Genomic DNA, 15291 nt, shown 5'->3' with positions numbered 1-15291 from the left:
CCGTTATCAGTGTTCTACTTGTGGACAGTCTGAATTATTTTTAGAATCAGCTCTGAAATACTCCCAAATACAATTCAAAATGCTAACTGCAACCCGAATGGCATCGTGTTAAAAGCAGGCTAACTTGGGACATTCACAAATGCAATTTCAATTTACGAAAGCTGGCAAAAAGTTTGTAAAACAAAAAAGAATAAAGAGTAAAATGCAAATGTCTGTTTTTGTTCCCAGTACTTTGTCAATGAATTTGCTAATCTTGGAAATTACAGGACTTGCCATACTCGCAAACAGGAACAATCAAATAGAGTTTCTATCCAATTGAGAAAATTGCAAAGTAGACCCCTACATCAGAGTGAAGCACATAATAACAGTGGCATGTCTCACTAATAAAAGTGGGTGGACAGAAAATGGCACACATACCAAATTACATAGTAAGTTAAAACTGATCAGCACGGCTGATCCGAAGTGCTAACCCTTTGGCTGCTAGAACTGCAATAAGATTCATTATCCACAGTTGCTCAATAACACACAATAAAACAGAAAATAAATTAAAATAGTTGGGACTCATGGAAGTAAAGAAATAGCAAGAAAGAAGAGTTTACAAACCAGATGATATCGGCCAGACTTATGAGAATGCTTGGCACGCTCTGTATTCTCCTGGGAGGAAGACAGTGAAGAGAAATTAGGAAAAGAAGACAACACACAGGGACTAAATCATACCTGTCACATTCAAACATGCTGGGAGAAGAGAAAACAAGGCAAAATATTGTTCAATAAAATTATTCAGCAGTATTTGTGGGGCTGTGGAGAGTGGCATTAAGTTAGAGAATGTAATCACGGAATAAGCTGCACCGAGAGTTACCATTCAATTTTTTTTAAATAGTCTTGGCTGAAAACAAGTAAAATACTTTTGATTTCATAACCATCCTCAGCCCTATCTTTGACAACATCTATGCAACAAGCACCTTCGAGTTCAAGCACAAGCAAGAACAGCAACGTACCATTTGCACGTTGTTAAAAACGACCTTTCGCAAACCACAGAATGGCCACCCAAGACAACATAGATGCTCCAACCTTCGTAAAGCTAGAAGTTTATACTGATGAAAAAGTGCCATTTTACTCTGCCAATTGATGGCTTTGATTCCCAACCACTCCTAAGGTGTGCTCATTTACACAGGGCAGGCAAAAAGTATTTAATCATGTACACAATGCAACATGATTTTTTTTTGGGGGGAAGGAGGAACAGGTTCTGACATTTCCTTCTGAACAGTCATCATAAAGAGCGTTACATTCCAAAACAATGTTGTTGATGCTATTGCAAAAAAATTGTAATTTACATTTTGGCCGTCAATGCACACAATGGACATGCTAGCACATACTCCACCATTATTAGCCCCTCAATATCAAGTAACTTGCAAATTTTCCATACATATGTTGAGAGCACCATCTTACATGCAAAGCACTGTTGTTACAAGCAAAGTATGTATTTTGAAGCTTATGAAACACGCAATATAAAAGCTCCTGTGACTTCCCCAAGTTAAAAAGCCTGCTGTGTGCACAAACGGGAAGATTGTGGCAATACTCTCGCACATTTCAGAGATCCTGGCATCTAGTGAGGACTCAAACCCTCGCTTGTTAGATACTGAACAACCAATAATTAGTGACTATCTTCCTGGCTGACTGGGGGGTGGGGGGGGGGGGCAGTGTCTCCTTGCAGTTGAACTGGCTGTCTAGGTAGTTCAATTCCCACTGTGACTCTCTAAGTAGTCCAGTTCCTTAGCCAGGCGGATCCACAGTATTCCAGGGCACTCCTAATGACAGAGCAGCCGGCTTGGCTCATCGGTAGGACCTAGAAAGACAGATCAGTAACTGGGGGCAGGGAATCCGCCCACTCAGCTCTTGTTAACACTTCAAGCCAAAGCTCTAACGGGAAGGGTGGTCCTAGCTGGACAGAAGAGCTTGCCAGACAGTGATATCAGTAGGTTTTAGCTGGTTGGACTCCAGAAGTATCTCAACACAAACTCTGGGATCCCCAAGCCTTGGCTCTTGCCAACCTGTGCCTAATACTTTCCGGAATTAGGTAAGCAGGATGCGTCCTTCTGGGGAAAGAGTGCACATTCCATTCCAACAATCTATCTCTGGGATTTCCATGTGTAGGTGGGACGCATGGAATTCTCAGTTTGGTTTGGATACTGTTAAGCACGGTGATGGGTTTCTACAGGTGTCAGACACATGCTGACCAAAATAAATAAATAAATTAAGAAGCCTGCCAACCAAAACACTCAGTCTAAGATCGACACATGAAGAATGAGTGCCTGGTGAGTGAGTTATCACAGAGCAGGCAGCTACCGGCATCCATATCTCTCCATGAGTCAGTGCTTTCAGGAGAGGAAGGTACAAGGGAGAAGAAAATTTGGAAGGCAGAGGAACAAACACATTATTCTGGCTGTTCTGGAACATGAGGCCCCAAAAAACTTGCATTTGTTCCAAATGCAAACTAAATTACAATACAAACACATTCAAATTAGGAATGGACCAAACTGTTCATGTCACAATTCAGCATATCTGAACTGCCCAGCTCCTTAGGACACCCTCCCCCCAACTTGAAAGGGGCTATATAAATATAATTTGTGGTTGTGTTGCATATTGTTTTAATGACTTAATTGGCAATTGGACATTGACAATAAGAAACAAGCAAGTGTAAAAGGATTCTGGGAAAGTGACTGCGCAGATTGTGGAAGAGAGTGGAAGTGTAAGGTTTAAATAAAAGGAACTAGTGAATCAAAACTGTGTTTTGGATGTACAAACATTACAGTTGTACATTTCAATTTGTACTGTGTTAGATCTATAAATAAGTCAGTGACCAACAGTCAATTGCTCTGAGCTGAAAACTCCCATAAGCCCTCCTTTGAGCTAAATTTAGTACCCGTCCAATCTGATTGGGTTTTGCAATGACTGTTGAAGCTTATTTCTGATATTACTTTAGCTCCAGGCTCCTGCCAGCAGCTCCCAAGAAACAACCCTCAAACTTATCTAAAGTCAAAACGGCTGCGGTCACATTTATGATGCAACAGTGGTTTCAGAAGTCTGTTCTGTTATCTGCCTTCACCAGGGGCATCCTTTAAACCTGCTTGAACTGTCTGCACACAAATGATAAGGCTGTCATCAAAATGTGACCATTAACTTGCATATCAACTGCAAGGATTAGTAGAAAGAGTATATACATTATATAATTAGTCTCAGTGTTTCAGGTGAACGGGGTCAGGGAAGGGAAGCCCCATTTATGGAACCATACCCTCAACTGAAGGTAATAAAAACAAAATGGCTTCAAGAAAGGAAAGAAATTGATAAAACAAAATACCCTGAGAATTCTTCATGAATCTCAAACAAGCTATTTTGGGACATTGCCTTCCACCCGCAAGTCATCTATACTAATAAAACGACCATGTCTGTCTGTGTGTCAGTGTATCCGTCAATCACTCAATAACCAATTGACGTAGAGCACGATTTATACCTCATCTGAAAGGTCTTGCATCTGTCTGTGTCATGGGCACACTTTTTCGGGAGGATCTCCTATCGTTTATGAGCCTCATTAAAAATGCTTTAATTAAGCCCCAAAATGAGGAATCCATCATATTCTGCACGTAGTGACAGAGAGATACATCTATATTCTGTAACAAATGTATCACACATTTTTCTGATTATCATGGGAGTTAGAGTCCTCCCATGTCTGGCAGACAGAGAGAGAGAGACTGAGATAGTGAGAGACTGAAAGAGACAGAGAGAGCGACAGAGAGAGACTATATTATAAAGTAGTGACTGTTTTTTGTGGGAGAGACAGAGAAAGACTGAGAGAGACTGACTGAGAGAGAGAGACAGACAGAGAGAGACTGAGAGAGAGAGAGAGAGAGAGAGAGAGGCTAATGGGCGACAGAGAGACAGAGAGAGTGGGACACATAGAGACTGTGAGGGAAAATATATTAAACCAATCCTCCACGGGAAAAGAGACATCCATACAGAATCATGAGCTATTTTCTCCCTTCGCAGTTAGCATGCTCAAGATGTAGCAGAAACAATTAAAACCTCTAAAAAATGGTCCTAAATTGGCCAACAACTACAATACCGTACTGATAAGTCAGTTGGAAGAAAACAGGAGCGGTAAGATGCCAAGTTAGATGAAAGTCTATAAGATGCTGAATTGCATGACAATAAGATGCAGAATAACCCATCAATTCCATGCAGAAGTAGTGGTGCCAGACCCCATCAATTAACGAGGCTGACACAGTGTCTATCATATTGTGCTGATGTTAATGCTAGGTGAAGGGCTTAGCTTTATATAAAGCTCGTCAAAACGTTCAATCACAACACGCTGGAATAGTCACATTCTGTAAATTATGTGCATCAGCAAAGTGCTATTCTGTTAGGCCAATTACAATAAATAACATTCTTGCGCATTACATCAAAGCAAAGTAAGTAAATCGTTGTGTGTTACTTTCCTAAAATCAAATAATTAGTAATTAACAGCATACATTAATGCAGCATCACCCCAAAAACACCCTACCATCCACTGATGGATCTCTCCCCATTTTGACCCAGAGGGACGATGAAACTAAAGAGGAAAACAAAATCCAGGTTCAAATCAATGCACAATACTTTCAAAATCATTACACAAGCCTAAACAAACAGGAGAGAAAATAAAGTTTGATGTTTGTTTGGACACTTACTTATTCATTGATCAGCAATATAAAACTCGACCATCGAAGCAAAAACTACCTCCCTCTATAACCCAGTAGGTAAATGCTCACCTCATGTGCTACTGAACCATAGAGAACAGGAAGGTCCCAAGTTCAATCTCTGATCTGAGCTGGCTTTATCTCAGCTATATTGGTGGTAAGGATGGTCCCATTTGTCTCAGTATCTCTGGATGAAGGAACATTTGATGTAGATATCATGTAAGGACAACATCTGGCATGGCCAGCATGATTTCCACTGTGGTTAAAGTTGCACACTCAAGTCTAGGCACATCTATGAAGAAAGGGCAAGGTACTCAAGGTTGATGCTGACACTGACAGAACAGTAAGAGACAGCATCTTCAGAGAGTGTCCCAGTGGTATAGTTCATTAATAAAATCACTTTAATATGAGCATTTCTTTTAATTCAAGGTCACAGTAAGTGCAGCTTTTGCTTTATAATGCAAAGATTATTAGAGCACAGTCATTTACACGTGTAGGATGTCTACCTATTAGGTCCAACCTGTCAAACCACTCGGCAATTTTCTTTAACAAGTAAATGCAAATGGGTATCTAGAGTTATTTTTTCCACACACACCTAGAAAGTACAGGTATGAACACACATAATTGGAGCATGATGTAGTGAGTTAAGTGTATATAAAGTTCCTTCTTAATCTGTAAAATTGATTTTTGATGCTTCCAGTTTATCATACTGTAAGAAAAAATCACATGCTGAATTTGTATGACAAAGCTTTACGAGTAACATTTATAACAAGATTAATACCTTGTAGGAATGCAAAAATAACAAATTCCATATTTCTTTACAGCACCCACATTTCTGAAGGTAAGTGGGAGAACTGAATGACAAAAGTTTAGTCATAGTTTTAACTTTCTGTTGCAAATAAGATGGTAACCAACACCAACTTTTAAAAAAAAGTCAATTGGCAATATTGGTGCTCCACTGTAGTTAGTTCCAATTATTACATTAATATTTTATATATATTAATAATCCCTCCAAAAAACAAAACAATAATAAATTGGTCATTTTCAATCCATGAATGTTTGTGGGACATTGCTGTGCGCAATTGGCTGCCGCGTTCCCCCACAAATATACAGTCAATTCACTTTACAGTATATTCTGTGAAGCGCTTTGGGACATCTAGAAGACGTGAAAAGCACTATATCAAATGCAAGGATTATTATATTATTATTATATTTAGGACACCAAAAGTCACAGGAATGAAAGACAAATGAGTGTTGCTTGGAAACTTCAGAAGGACTGGGTTAGCACAATTATCTTTCACTGCTGAAATTTAAATTCAGCCTTTAATGATAATAATAATAATCCTTGCATTTGATATAGCGCCTTATCACGTCTTCAAGACGTCTCTAAGCGCTTCATAGAATATACTGTAAAGTAAACTGATTGTATATTTGGTGGGCGAAACACAGCAGCCAATTGTACACATTTTTTAAAACTTTTTTTAAGGGATTATTACCCCCGGAAAAGCAATCTGTCAATCGCCCAACAACCGGGTTCCTACTTATCGCTACATAAACAGAGGCGTGTGGAGTAAGGAAATTTGCCCAATATTTCACCCTGCACAGGAATCGAACCCAGCTCCTCTCGCGTGCGAGGCAAGTGCACTAACCACTAAGCTACAGGATCACAATATAAATTTAATATCTGCAGTAATGTAATAATCCTTGTATTACATATAGTGCCATATCATGCCATTGAGGCGTCTCAAACACTTCATAAGATGTTTACTGTGAAGTGCAGCGATTGTATTATGTAGGTGAACCAGCAGTCAATTTGCGCCCAGCAATGTCCAAAATAGCCATGAAGTGAATGACCATTTTTTATCTGGGGATTGGTGACCAAAACTCCAGAAGATACTCCCTTCTCTTTTCAAATAATTCAAATGGTGTCTCGGATTAGCGTTTCATCTGAAGGGTGGCATTTCCAACAATGTAGCGCAACGCATTGGAATGACAGCCTAGACTGTGAGCTCAAAGTCTCGACATGGGGCTTGAACCCACAACCTTTCAACTCAAAGGCAAGAATGTAATTCGAGATGAGTTTAGGCAGTCCAAAGCCAGGTCCAAATGGACAGGGCCTCACAACATTAGTTAACCTATAGATAGATGGCAATTTCATCTCACTCACGGAACGTACAAAGGTCAATGACATTGAAAGTGAAAAATAATAGTTCAGCCATAATTATTGGGAGTTAAAAGAGACTAATTTTTGCACCCAACCACGTAATACTTGACTTGAGTGTTTGAATCTTATACTGCTTGTAAAGACCACTAAAGTGTTTTATCTCAAATCCAGATTTTTTTCTAGGTCAATTTTCAGTGTCAAACAATGTGCAAAAAAAGGGGGAGGGGAACATTTTTTGCAAAAATATACATTTTTTAACAAGATGATACGAGATGTAATACGAGATGAGCCTAAATTCATCTCGTATTACATTCTTGCCTTTGCGTTGGAAGGTTGTGGGTTCAAGCCCCATGTTGGGACTTTGAGCTCACAGTCTAGAAAAAAAATCTTTTCTGTACCTCTAGCTCTCTTACTCAGTCTTCCGTTCTCTTTTTCTGTCTTCTTAAATATTTAATTTTCTGTCTTTTTCCTCTCTACCTCAACACAACGCAAATGTATTACAGACTTACCTTTTCGCTGCCTTAAACAAATCTAGTTGTGCATGAATGTAATCGGTGCTTACATAGTCTCCCTAGTAACCTCAAGCATGTGCACAACTTAATTAAAAGCAGGTATTTAAACAAACTAATGGTCCTTAACTGCTTGCAAAGTGTGTGGGACGTACGTGTAAAATATTCGAAAGGGAAAGGTGATTCAATTAGAGAATTACAAATTAAAATTTAACACTGATTTTCTCATTAACTCTCCAAATTACATCAACAGCCTTAATTGCATAGTGGTTAGTACGGCAATTAGGTAACAAAGGGTCCAATTTTGCCCAGAACCCTCTTGGATTAAGGAATAAACTCTGCTTTACAAGATCACGTGCAGATTTCCATCAGTTTTATCAAGTCTTTCTAAAAGCTATAGTCTGGGTTTATAAATTCTACTCCCTATTTAGAGCTATTCAGAATTTATTTTTGCAACAGCAAGGCAATTGAAACCCAAAATGAACTTATTCGCATGCAAACATATTAGATCAGACATTTTTTGAAATTATATATGAATAAATACAGATTATAACAAACTAGATTATATATGAGCACAATTTTTTTAACACTTTATTGTTTTTTTTTAAAAAATCAGCAACTAAACTTTCAACTTTTTTAAAAAAAAGTTATTTGGCCCCATAAAGAATTATTTTCCCTCTGAATTAAAACACAACAGAGTTTGATCTGTTCGTGCCATATTTATAGCGAGGGATGGAAGACAGACATGTTGACGATTGAAGAACCATAAGTCAACTTTCAAAGCTTCCAGATAATCAGTGGATTTGACGTCATGGTTTTGGCCAGAATTCAACCCAGTCCTAGGCAGTGATCTCACCAGCTTTCAAAGTCCGCTTAGAGGTTGAGAGTACCGAGATGAAGCAGCACTTGTACAATTTTGCCTTGCTCCAGCTGTATGAACATTAGCTCAGTAGGCTCCTTCCACTTATGTCCCGGGAAGCATTTGTCACAGCGTTTGCTGTGCTAATTGCACAAAGAACTGTTTATTCATCAGTAGTTTGCTGATGACGGTTGTGCATTTCATGAACATAATATTGTTTCCACTGAAAATGGACCAGCTTTTTTGGAAACTATTTTGGAAACAATCATATATTTACATCATCCTGGCCCAACAGAATTTACCTTTTCCATTTTTAATTCATCTCATTCAGTATCATAATAATACTGCATTTGATACAGTACCTTATCACGTCATCGAGACGTCTCAAAGCGCTTCACAGAATATACTGTAAAGTGAATTGACTGTATATTTTGTGGGAGAAACATGCTCGAGATGCTCCTCTTGCATGAGTTGTGCTACATAAATTCAACTTGTTTTCATTTTTGAAACTCTTACTAATTTGAATTTGCCTACAAAATACAATCAATACTCTATACAGTAAATCCCACAAAGCGCTTTAAGATCTCCTACTGACTTGAAAGGCTCACTATCAAATGCAAGTTTTTTTAAAATTTATTATAATTACATCGGTATAATTATCTAGGGTGGCGGACGCAAGCAAAGGGGAAAGAACCTTTCGCCACTCCCACCTCAGACATACATTAAAAATAAACAATTTGAGGCATAAACATAGAACAAACAATTGGCCAAACCAAGCAGTTCTGTACTTTCAACCACTGGAAACTATTCAGTTCCTCCATATACTTCAGTTTAGATGTCTGAGAAAATAGATATGGGGAATCATTTTTTTCCTATGACTAATGGTTCAGTTTTGTAACACACCCTTTCTTTCCAATTCTTGAACAAGATGAAGTATTGCGACTGTATGACTTAAAAGACAAGACATGCCCTTTCCCACTCGTCCCTCCCAAAACCACGCTGCAGATATTTTCACTGGCCAAACCAGTAGAACCACGTAATGACTGCAAGTGAAAGAAAAGCAGTACACCACCCTTTAAGGTAGTTTTAGTTTTTAAAAGAAAGCCATTAACTACCACATTATTCAAGGAATGAGGAACAACAATAACAACAACAAAATTACATTTATAGAGCGCCTTTCACGTTGGGAGGACGTCCCAAAGCACTGAACAGTCAGGTGTCGGGGCCCAAGCATGGGGGAGGGTGGTGTAGGGGTGAGGGAAGGCAGAGAGGTGGGTGGCCTTGAAAGTGAGGACGAGGATCTTGAACTCGATCCTCTGGGGGATGGGGAACCAGTAGAGTCGGGCGAGGGTGGGAGTGATGGGGTCACGGAGCCTGGTGTGTGAGAGTACACGAGCTGCAGAGTTTTGGATGATCTGCAGCTTGTGAAGGGAAGAGTTGGGAAGGCCGATGAGGAGGGAGTTCCTGTAATCGAGCCTTGATGTGACGAATGGATGGGTGAGGGTTTCGGCAGCCTGAGGGGTGAGGCAGTGGCGGAGTCTGGCAATGTTGCAGAGGTGGTGGTAGACAGTACCGGTCATGGCGTGGATGTGGGGGAGAAAGAAGAGTTCAGGATCAAACAAGACACCCAGGTTCCTGACTGGCTTATTGAGGTTGAGTGTGCAGCTGTGGAGGCGATGCTGCCAGCGCCTGAGGTGCGGAGGCGCTAGTGTGAGCCAATCAGGAAGGCCTCAGTCTTGCGGACGTTGAGTTGGAGAAAGTTGTCCCTCGTCCAGGACTTGATGTCAGACAGGCAGTCACTTAGGACGCCAGTAGTCCTGGAGTTGAGGGTGGAGGCAGAAAGATAGAGTTGGGTGTCATCCGAATACATGTGGAAATTTACCCCATGTCTGCGGATGATGTCACCAAGGGGGAGCATGTAGGGGGTGAAGAGGAGGGGACCGAGGACAGAGCCCTGAGGAATAGTAAAAACAATGTTGTTTCATAGGGACTACCTGATGATTCAATGCATCAACTTGTGCAGTACTGAGAATAGAGCGAGCAGGAAAAATCTCAGCTCGGGCAACAATGGGATACAGTCTCCATGGGGTAAAGATATCTGGACAGAAAAAAAATTCAACACTTGATGGTATTACTGTGGAATACTGGTTAGAACACGCGCCTCATAAGGGAGAACACCTGTGTTTGTTTCCTGAGCAGGGCGAAACCTTGGGCAAGTTTCCTTACTACGCATGCCTCTGTTTACCTTGTATTAAGTCAACTGGCGGATCGCTTTCCGGGAGTAATAATCCCTTCATAAAAAAAAGCATTAATTTGTTCACTCAATTCACAACTGTTGTGGGATACTAAGAGTTTCCTTTAAGCTGTGAGGAACCCTTTCCCCCCAAAACATAACGACTTGCACAATATTAACACTCATGCTAGATGTCAACTCAGTGGATCTGTTTATATCAGTGTTTCACAAAGTCAAAGTGATGAACAGTCAAACAGCATTCTTGAGCTGCGGGTTAGGCCAGGCCGAGCACTGGGATGACATTTGCTGGATAAGCGTTTGACAGAAAACAACGAAGGAATGATCACTGTATCAGATCACTCTGGAAACAGTTATAAACAGCCATATGAATCCACAACTGGTCAGAGCCTCAGCATCTGAGCAGTAATGTGAGGAACCTTTCAACAAGAGTGACCGAGGCTCAGGAACCAATGCATACGACCAGCAAGAGGACAACCATCAACTGCAAAAATGACTTTCACACATACGTGTGCAACAATGGAAAAAAAAACTCAAGATGGCTCTAGTTTGTGGAGATTTTTCCTTTGAAAATATGCAAGTTTCCAAATACTACTTGCAGCGGTTGTCAGCATAAGTCCGATAATCAAATTAACATTGGACAATACTCCTTTGGAATGGAATCTTTAACACAGTCTAAAAAAGTCTGAGAAAATCTAGTCATTTGACGTGAGAAACCACGTCCATCATAAGTCATATATAAATTTCCGTCTCCGCATGGATAATCTGCTGGTAAGGAGCGAACAGAAATGCAAATCAGTTTGACTTAACAGAAAAGAGTTTATATCACAACGGGTTTGAGTGGAAGTCACTGCAAATGTAGCGGTAAATTTTCACTGGGGTCAAATATGCAGCGATTTCTAATGGGGTTCTTTAATAAACACACTGAATGCCAGTCACACCAAGCCACAGAGACACTTTCAGAGTGGAGTTCTCACGAGTTGGCATGCGATACTTCCCATTACCCAAAGTCACCAACTGATTTTCTTTTTAAGGAATCAGGCTAGAATTTGCTATATGTAAAATCCTAGACTAAGTAGCATCCAGCCCTCATGTGTTTTGCCACAATGCACTTGGTAAACAAAGGATGAAGTCACCTCAGACTTTTAGCATCGACCAGCTTTCCTTTTTACTGTGCTTTTAATAACGTGAATACTGCATTCATTCAGCTCTTGTATCCTACTTAAGAGTAGGAAATAGCACTGGAGAGCTTGAAATTGCTGAGAATGATGCCAACTTTCTACTCAGTTTCGATTACTGTGTTTACTGCTGAACCAGCTGAAATGACTGCCTGAGCTTGCAAATATAAACAGGCTCCTTCCCTTTCTCCAAGAGTAAGCGTCTCGGCTCTACTGGGCATGTAGGCTTGCATTCTATTACTCATCTCATCCTCTTCCCCCCACCCCTCCAACAGTCAGCAGAGAAACCACACCCTTCCGCTCTTTGCTGTATTTCCTATTACCTCTTTCTGCTGCCGCTCCAGTTCTTTCATGCGGATATCTCGTGCCTCTGCCCGGGCTGCCCGCTTGGCTGCTAGCCTTGCCTCAGCCTGTGAAGGTAAACGAGACAGAGGTTAGTAGTGTATTGCTGCACACGATAAAGACCACCTGAGAACTGAAATCCCAACTAGTCTTAGCTTGTAAGGCCAACTTGCTATTAAAATTTAAGATATTACTGAATCGCAGGAAATTCTTCAATTCGGCATCAATTTGGAAGCCTTTTTTGTGCAAAAAGCTACCGGAAACCAGTTTCTAAATTGAGACTTAAATTAGTGCTAAGACAAGGTGGAATTTCAGACCTCTGGTGTGCAAAGTCATTCGAGGAACACCCCCCCCAAAGAAATAATACAATTAAACAATTTTAAATTATAACTAATTAAAATGAGTAAACCACAGGTATTCAATAAAGACTTGCAAGCATTATTTCAGTTCCTTTTTTTAATATCATAAAAGTTTTTTTTGTCATTTCTATTAAACTCTGACAGGTTCTTGTTAGACCGAGCACTGCACTTTCTCAAGAAGGCGTTTCTCATACATGACAAGTTTATTTGCTGCTTTTAACAAGCTCTGACATGTTAAGATAAGTTGTCTTAGAACTTGGCCTTTCTCTTCGTAATTCTGGGAACTTTGACAGAGTCAAGAATAGATGTGTCTGCTTCTAGATCGGCCAAATCAAAAATGCTCAATAATAATACTTGCAACCTCCATTCAATATAGTGCTTTATCATATGTAAATGGCTAAAAGGACTTCAGATTTGTTTCTGTAAAATGTAGTGACTATGTAAGAACAGCAGCCAATTTGTGCACATCAATGTCACACAAACAGCCATGTTTATCAATTATTAAAATTTGGAGGACTGTTGCTCAGGACACAGAAATATTATTATTATAAATAAACTTCCTTTTCTTTTCAAAAGTGCATCGGGTCTTTAATGTCTACCTGAACTGACAGACATAAATCTATGTAGGATGGCAGAGCAAAACTAAAAAAAATTAGTTTGCTTCCAGTTATTGCAACCCTATGTAGTGTGAGACAGCCTTTTACGTATCAATACAAGTTGATGTTGAGTGAAGTGGCATTGTGTCATTCATGCCAGTCAGTTTACAGTAACAGAGGAGCTTTTAGAGGAATAGGAGAAGAAAGTGGAAATACACTGGCTTCTGGTTAGGAAGACCAATTTACAAGTTCTCCAAAGCATGCATACACACATCCTGCATTGTAATGGAAAGATGAAAGAAAGGAAGATAGTCACAGTACGCTACATAATCATAGGATACAATCCTGTTTGAATAATAATCCTTGTATTTGATGCAGCACCTTATCACATGGTTGAAAGCATTTCACAGGATTTACTGCAGTTCAGTAAGTTTTTTTTAAATAGGTGAATGAATAGTCAATCTCCAATGGTTCTAAGTTTTCTCCTTAGGAAGAGACATTGATCTCATTGTTTGATGTAATGGTTTTACTTAAGTGTTTTAGAATTCTTCAAGTTCAGTTTGTAGACTGTTTTAGACTGACACTCTAAATCTATGCAACCTGGACACCTTGCAATAAAGAAGGACTGTATGCCAATGCTAACAGCACAGACCTCACTGCAGTGAGCAAACCTGGAATGCCACTTCATAAAACTGAATTAAAAAAATTGCATTTTTAAAGCACCTCATACATCAAAAAGTTCTTAAAATGCTTTATAGTAATTATTGCTAAATAAAGCGACTTTTTGGCAATGACAGCCATTTTGTACACAGTCTCTCTCTCATAGAATTATAGAAGGAGGCCATTCGACCCGTCGTGTCTGTGCCACCTCTTTGAAAACAGCTATCCAATTCAATCCCATTCCCCCGAGCTCTCCCCATAGCCCTGCAAACTCGTCCTCCCCAAATAATTATCAACTTCGCTCTTAAAACCTGTTATCAAATCGGCTTCCATCACCCTTTCAGGCAATGCATTCCAGATTCAAACAACTCGCTGTGTAAAAACATTTCTCCTCACCTCCCCTCTGTTTCCATTTTAGAAACTATTTTAAATCGATGTCCTCGGGTTACCAACCCACCCGCCAACAGAAATACTTTCTCCTTGTTCACCCTATCGAATCCCCTCATAATTTTGAAAACTTCTATTAAGTCTCCTCTTAACCTTCTCTGCTCCAATGAGAATAATCCCAGTTTCTCTAGCCTCTCCTCGTAACTGAAGTCCCTCTCTCTGTTGTCAATAATCCTTGCATTTGATAACAGTGTTTCTCACGTCCAGAGAACATCTCTAAAGCATTTCACAAGATTTTACCATAAAATAGAATGACTATTTTATAGGCGAATACAAGGGGGCCAATTTCCGAACAATGTCCCACAAGTAGCCAAGATTGAATTGTGTTTGGTGGATTGCTGGCCAGGACTCCCGTCTCTTTTAAATAGTGAGGTGAGATGTTTAAATATCCACCTGAGCAGGTGGATGAGACCTTGTTTTCAAGTCTTATCCAAAGGATGACATCTCCAAAAATGCAGTACTCCCCCCATCGGTGTATGGTGCATCAACCTAGACTGCAAGTTCAAAATCCTGCTGTTGAACCTGAACCCACAACCTTCAGACTCCGAGGCGAAACAGTGCTACCAACTGAGCCAGGCTGATACCTGATGTAAAACCAGTTTCTTGCAAATGCATCACATTTGATCTCTCTGCTAGAGAAAAGCAGACCCATCTCATGGGTCCTATTTCTGACATTGATCTGAACGAAGAACTAAAACCTCCAATCCCAGTACTACTTAATTCAACTAACAACAACAACTTGTATTTTTATAGGCTCCTTCACACAGGGTACAGTCTTGGAATGCTTAGATAACCAAACAGTACAACCAGTGTGTGAAACGGCAAGCCTATATGAGACATTCTTCCCACCAATAGAGATCATCTCAATGACTGTGCCTTGGGTGGAAGGACCTCGGGAAGTTGACATTGAAGAGATGTGCTGGTGTGTCGCCAGCAATTTATTACAGAAGAGGGATCTCACACCTATCTTCTCCCAAGCCACATGATTTCTTCCAAATAGTGAACTGGGCAAGGCCTTACTAGTTCTACAGCTTCATGAATTCAAGGCAGCAACTCACAAAATAGAGTAGAAATTCTATTCTGATTGTTTGCGTTTTTCAACTTAACCCTCGAGATCATGCACTCAACTAGAAACAGTTCCATTCCCTCTCTTCCTCCTTCTCCCCACCAATGTCCCAGCAATTACATGCATTGTA

At 40.1% G+C, this 15291-nt stretch overlaps 1 protein-coding gene across 13 annotated transcripts in view; it reads right to left on the bottom strand.

Annotated features, from left to right (window-relative positions):
• The window catches only part of lrrfip2 (leucine rich repeat (in FLII) interacting protein 2), a 91247-nt gene that overhangs the window by 50100 nt on the left and 25856 nt on the right, over nt 1-15291 (bottom strand). For 9 of the 13 annotated variants that reach the window (XM_042331840.1, XM_007904046.2, XM_042331843.1 and 6 more), the window contains exons 3-5: nt 12015-12101; nt 4559-4606; nt 604-654 (exon numbers count right to left, since the gene is read on the bottom strand). In XM_042331840.1, coding sequence (XP_042187774.1) covers nt 604-654; nt 4559-4606; nt 12015-12101 — 186 coding nt within the window. The remainder of the gene's footprint in view (nt 1-603; nt 655-4558; nt 4607-12014; nt 12102-15291) is intronic. The other 4 variants (XM_042331845.1, XM_042331844.1, XM_042331847.1 and 1 more) reach the window with 1 other exon arrangement.

Source organism: Callorhinchus milii, unplaced genomic scaffold (assembly GCF_018977255.1).
Source record: "Callorhinchus milii isolate IMCB2004 unplaced genomic scaffold, IMCB_Cmil_1.0 Scaffold2, whole genome shotgun sequence".
Taxonomy (NCBI): Eukaryota; Metazoa; Chordata; class Chondrichthyes; order Chimaeriformes; family Callorhinchidae; genus Callorhinchus; species Callorhinchus milii.
Note: the sequence above shows the minus strand (reverse complement) of the source record. Positions and strands in the feature narration are given on the sequence as shown.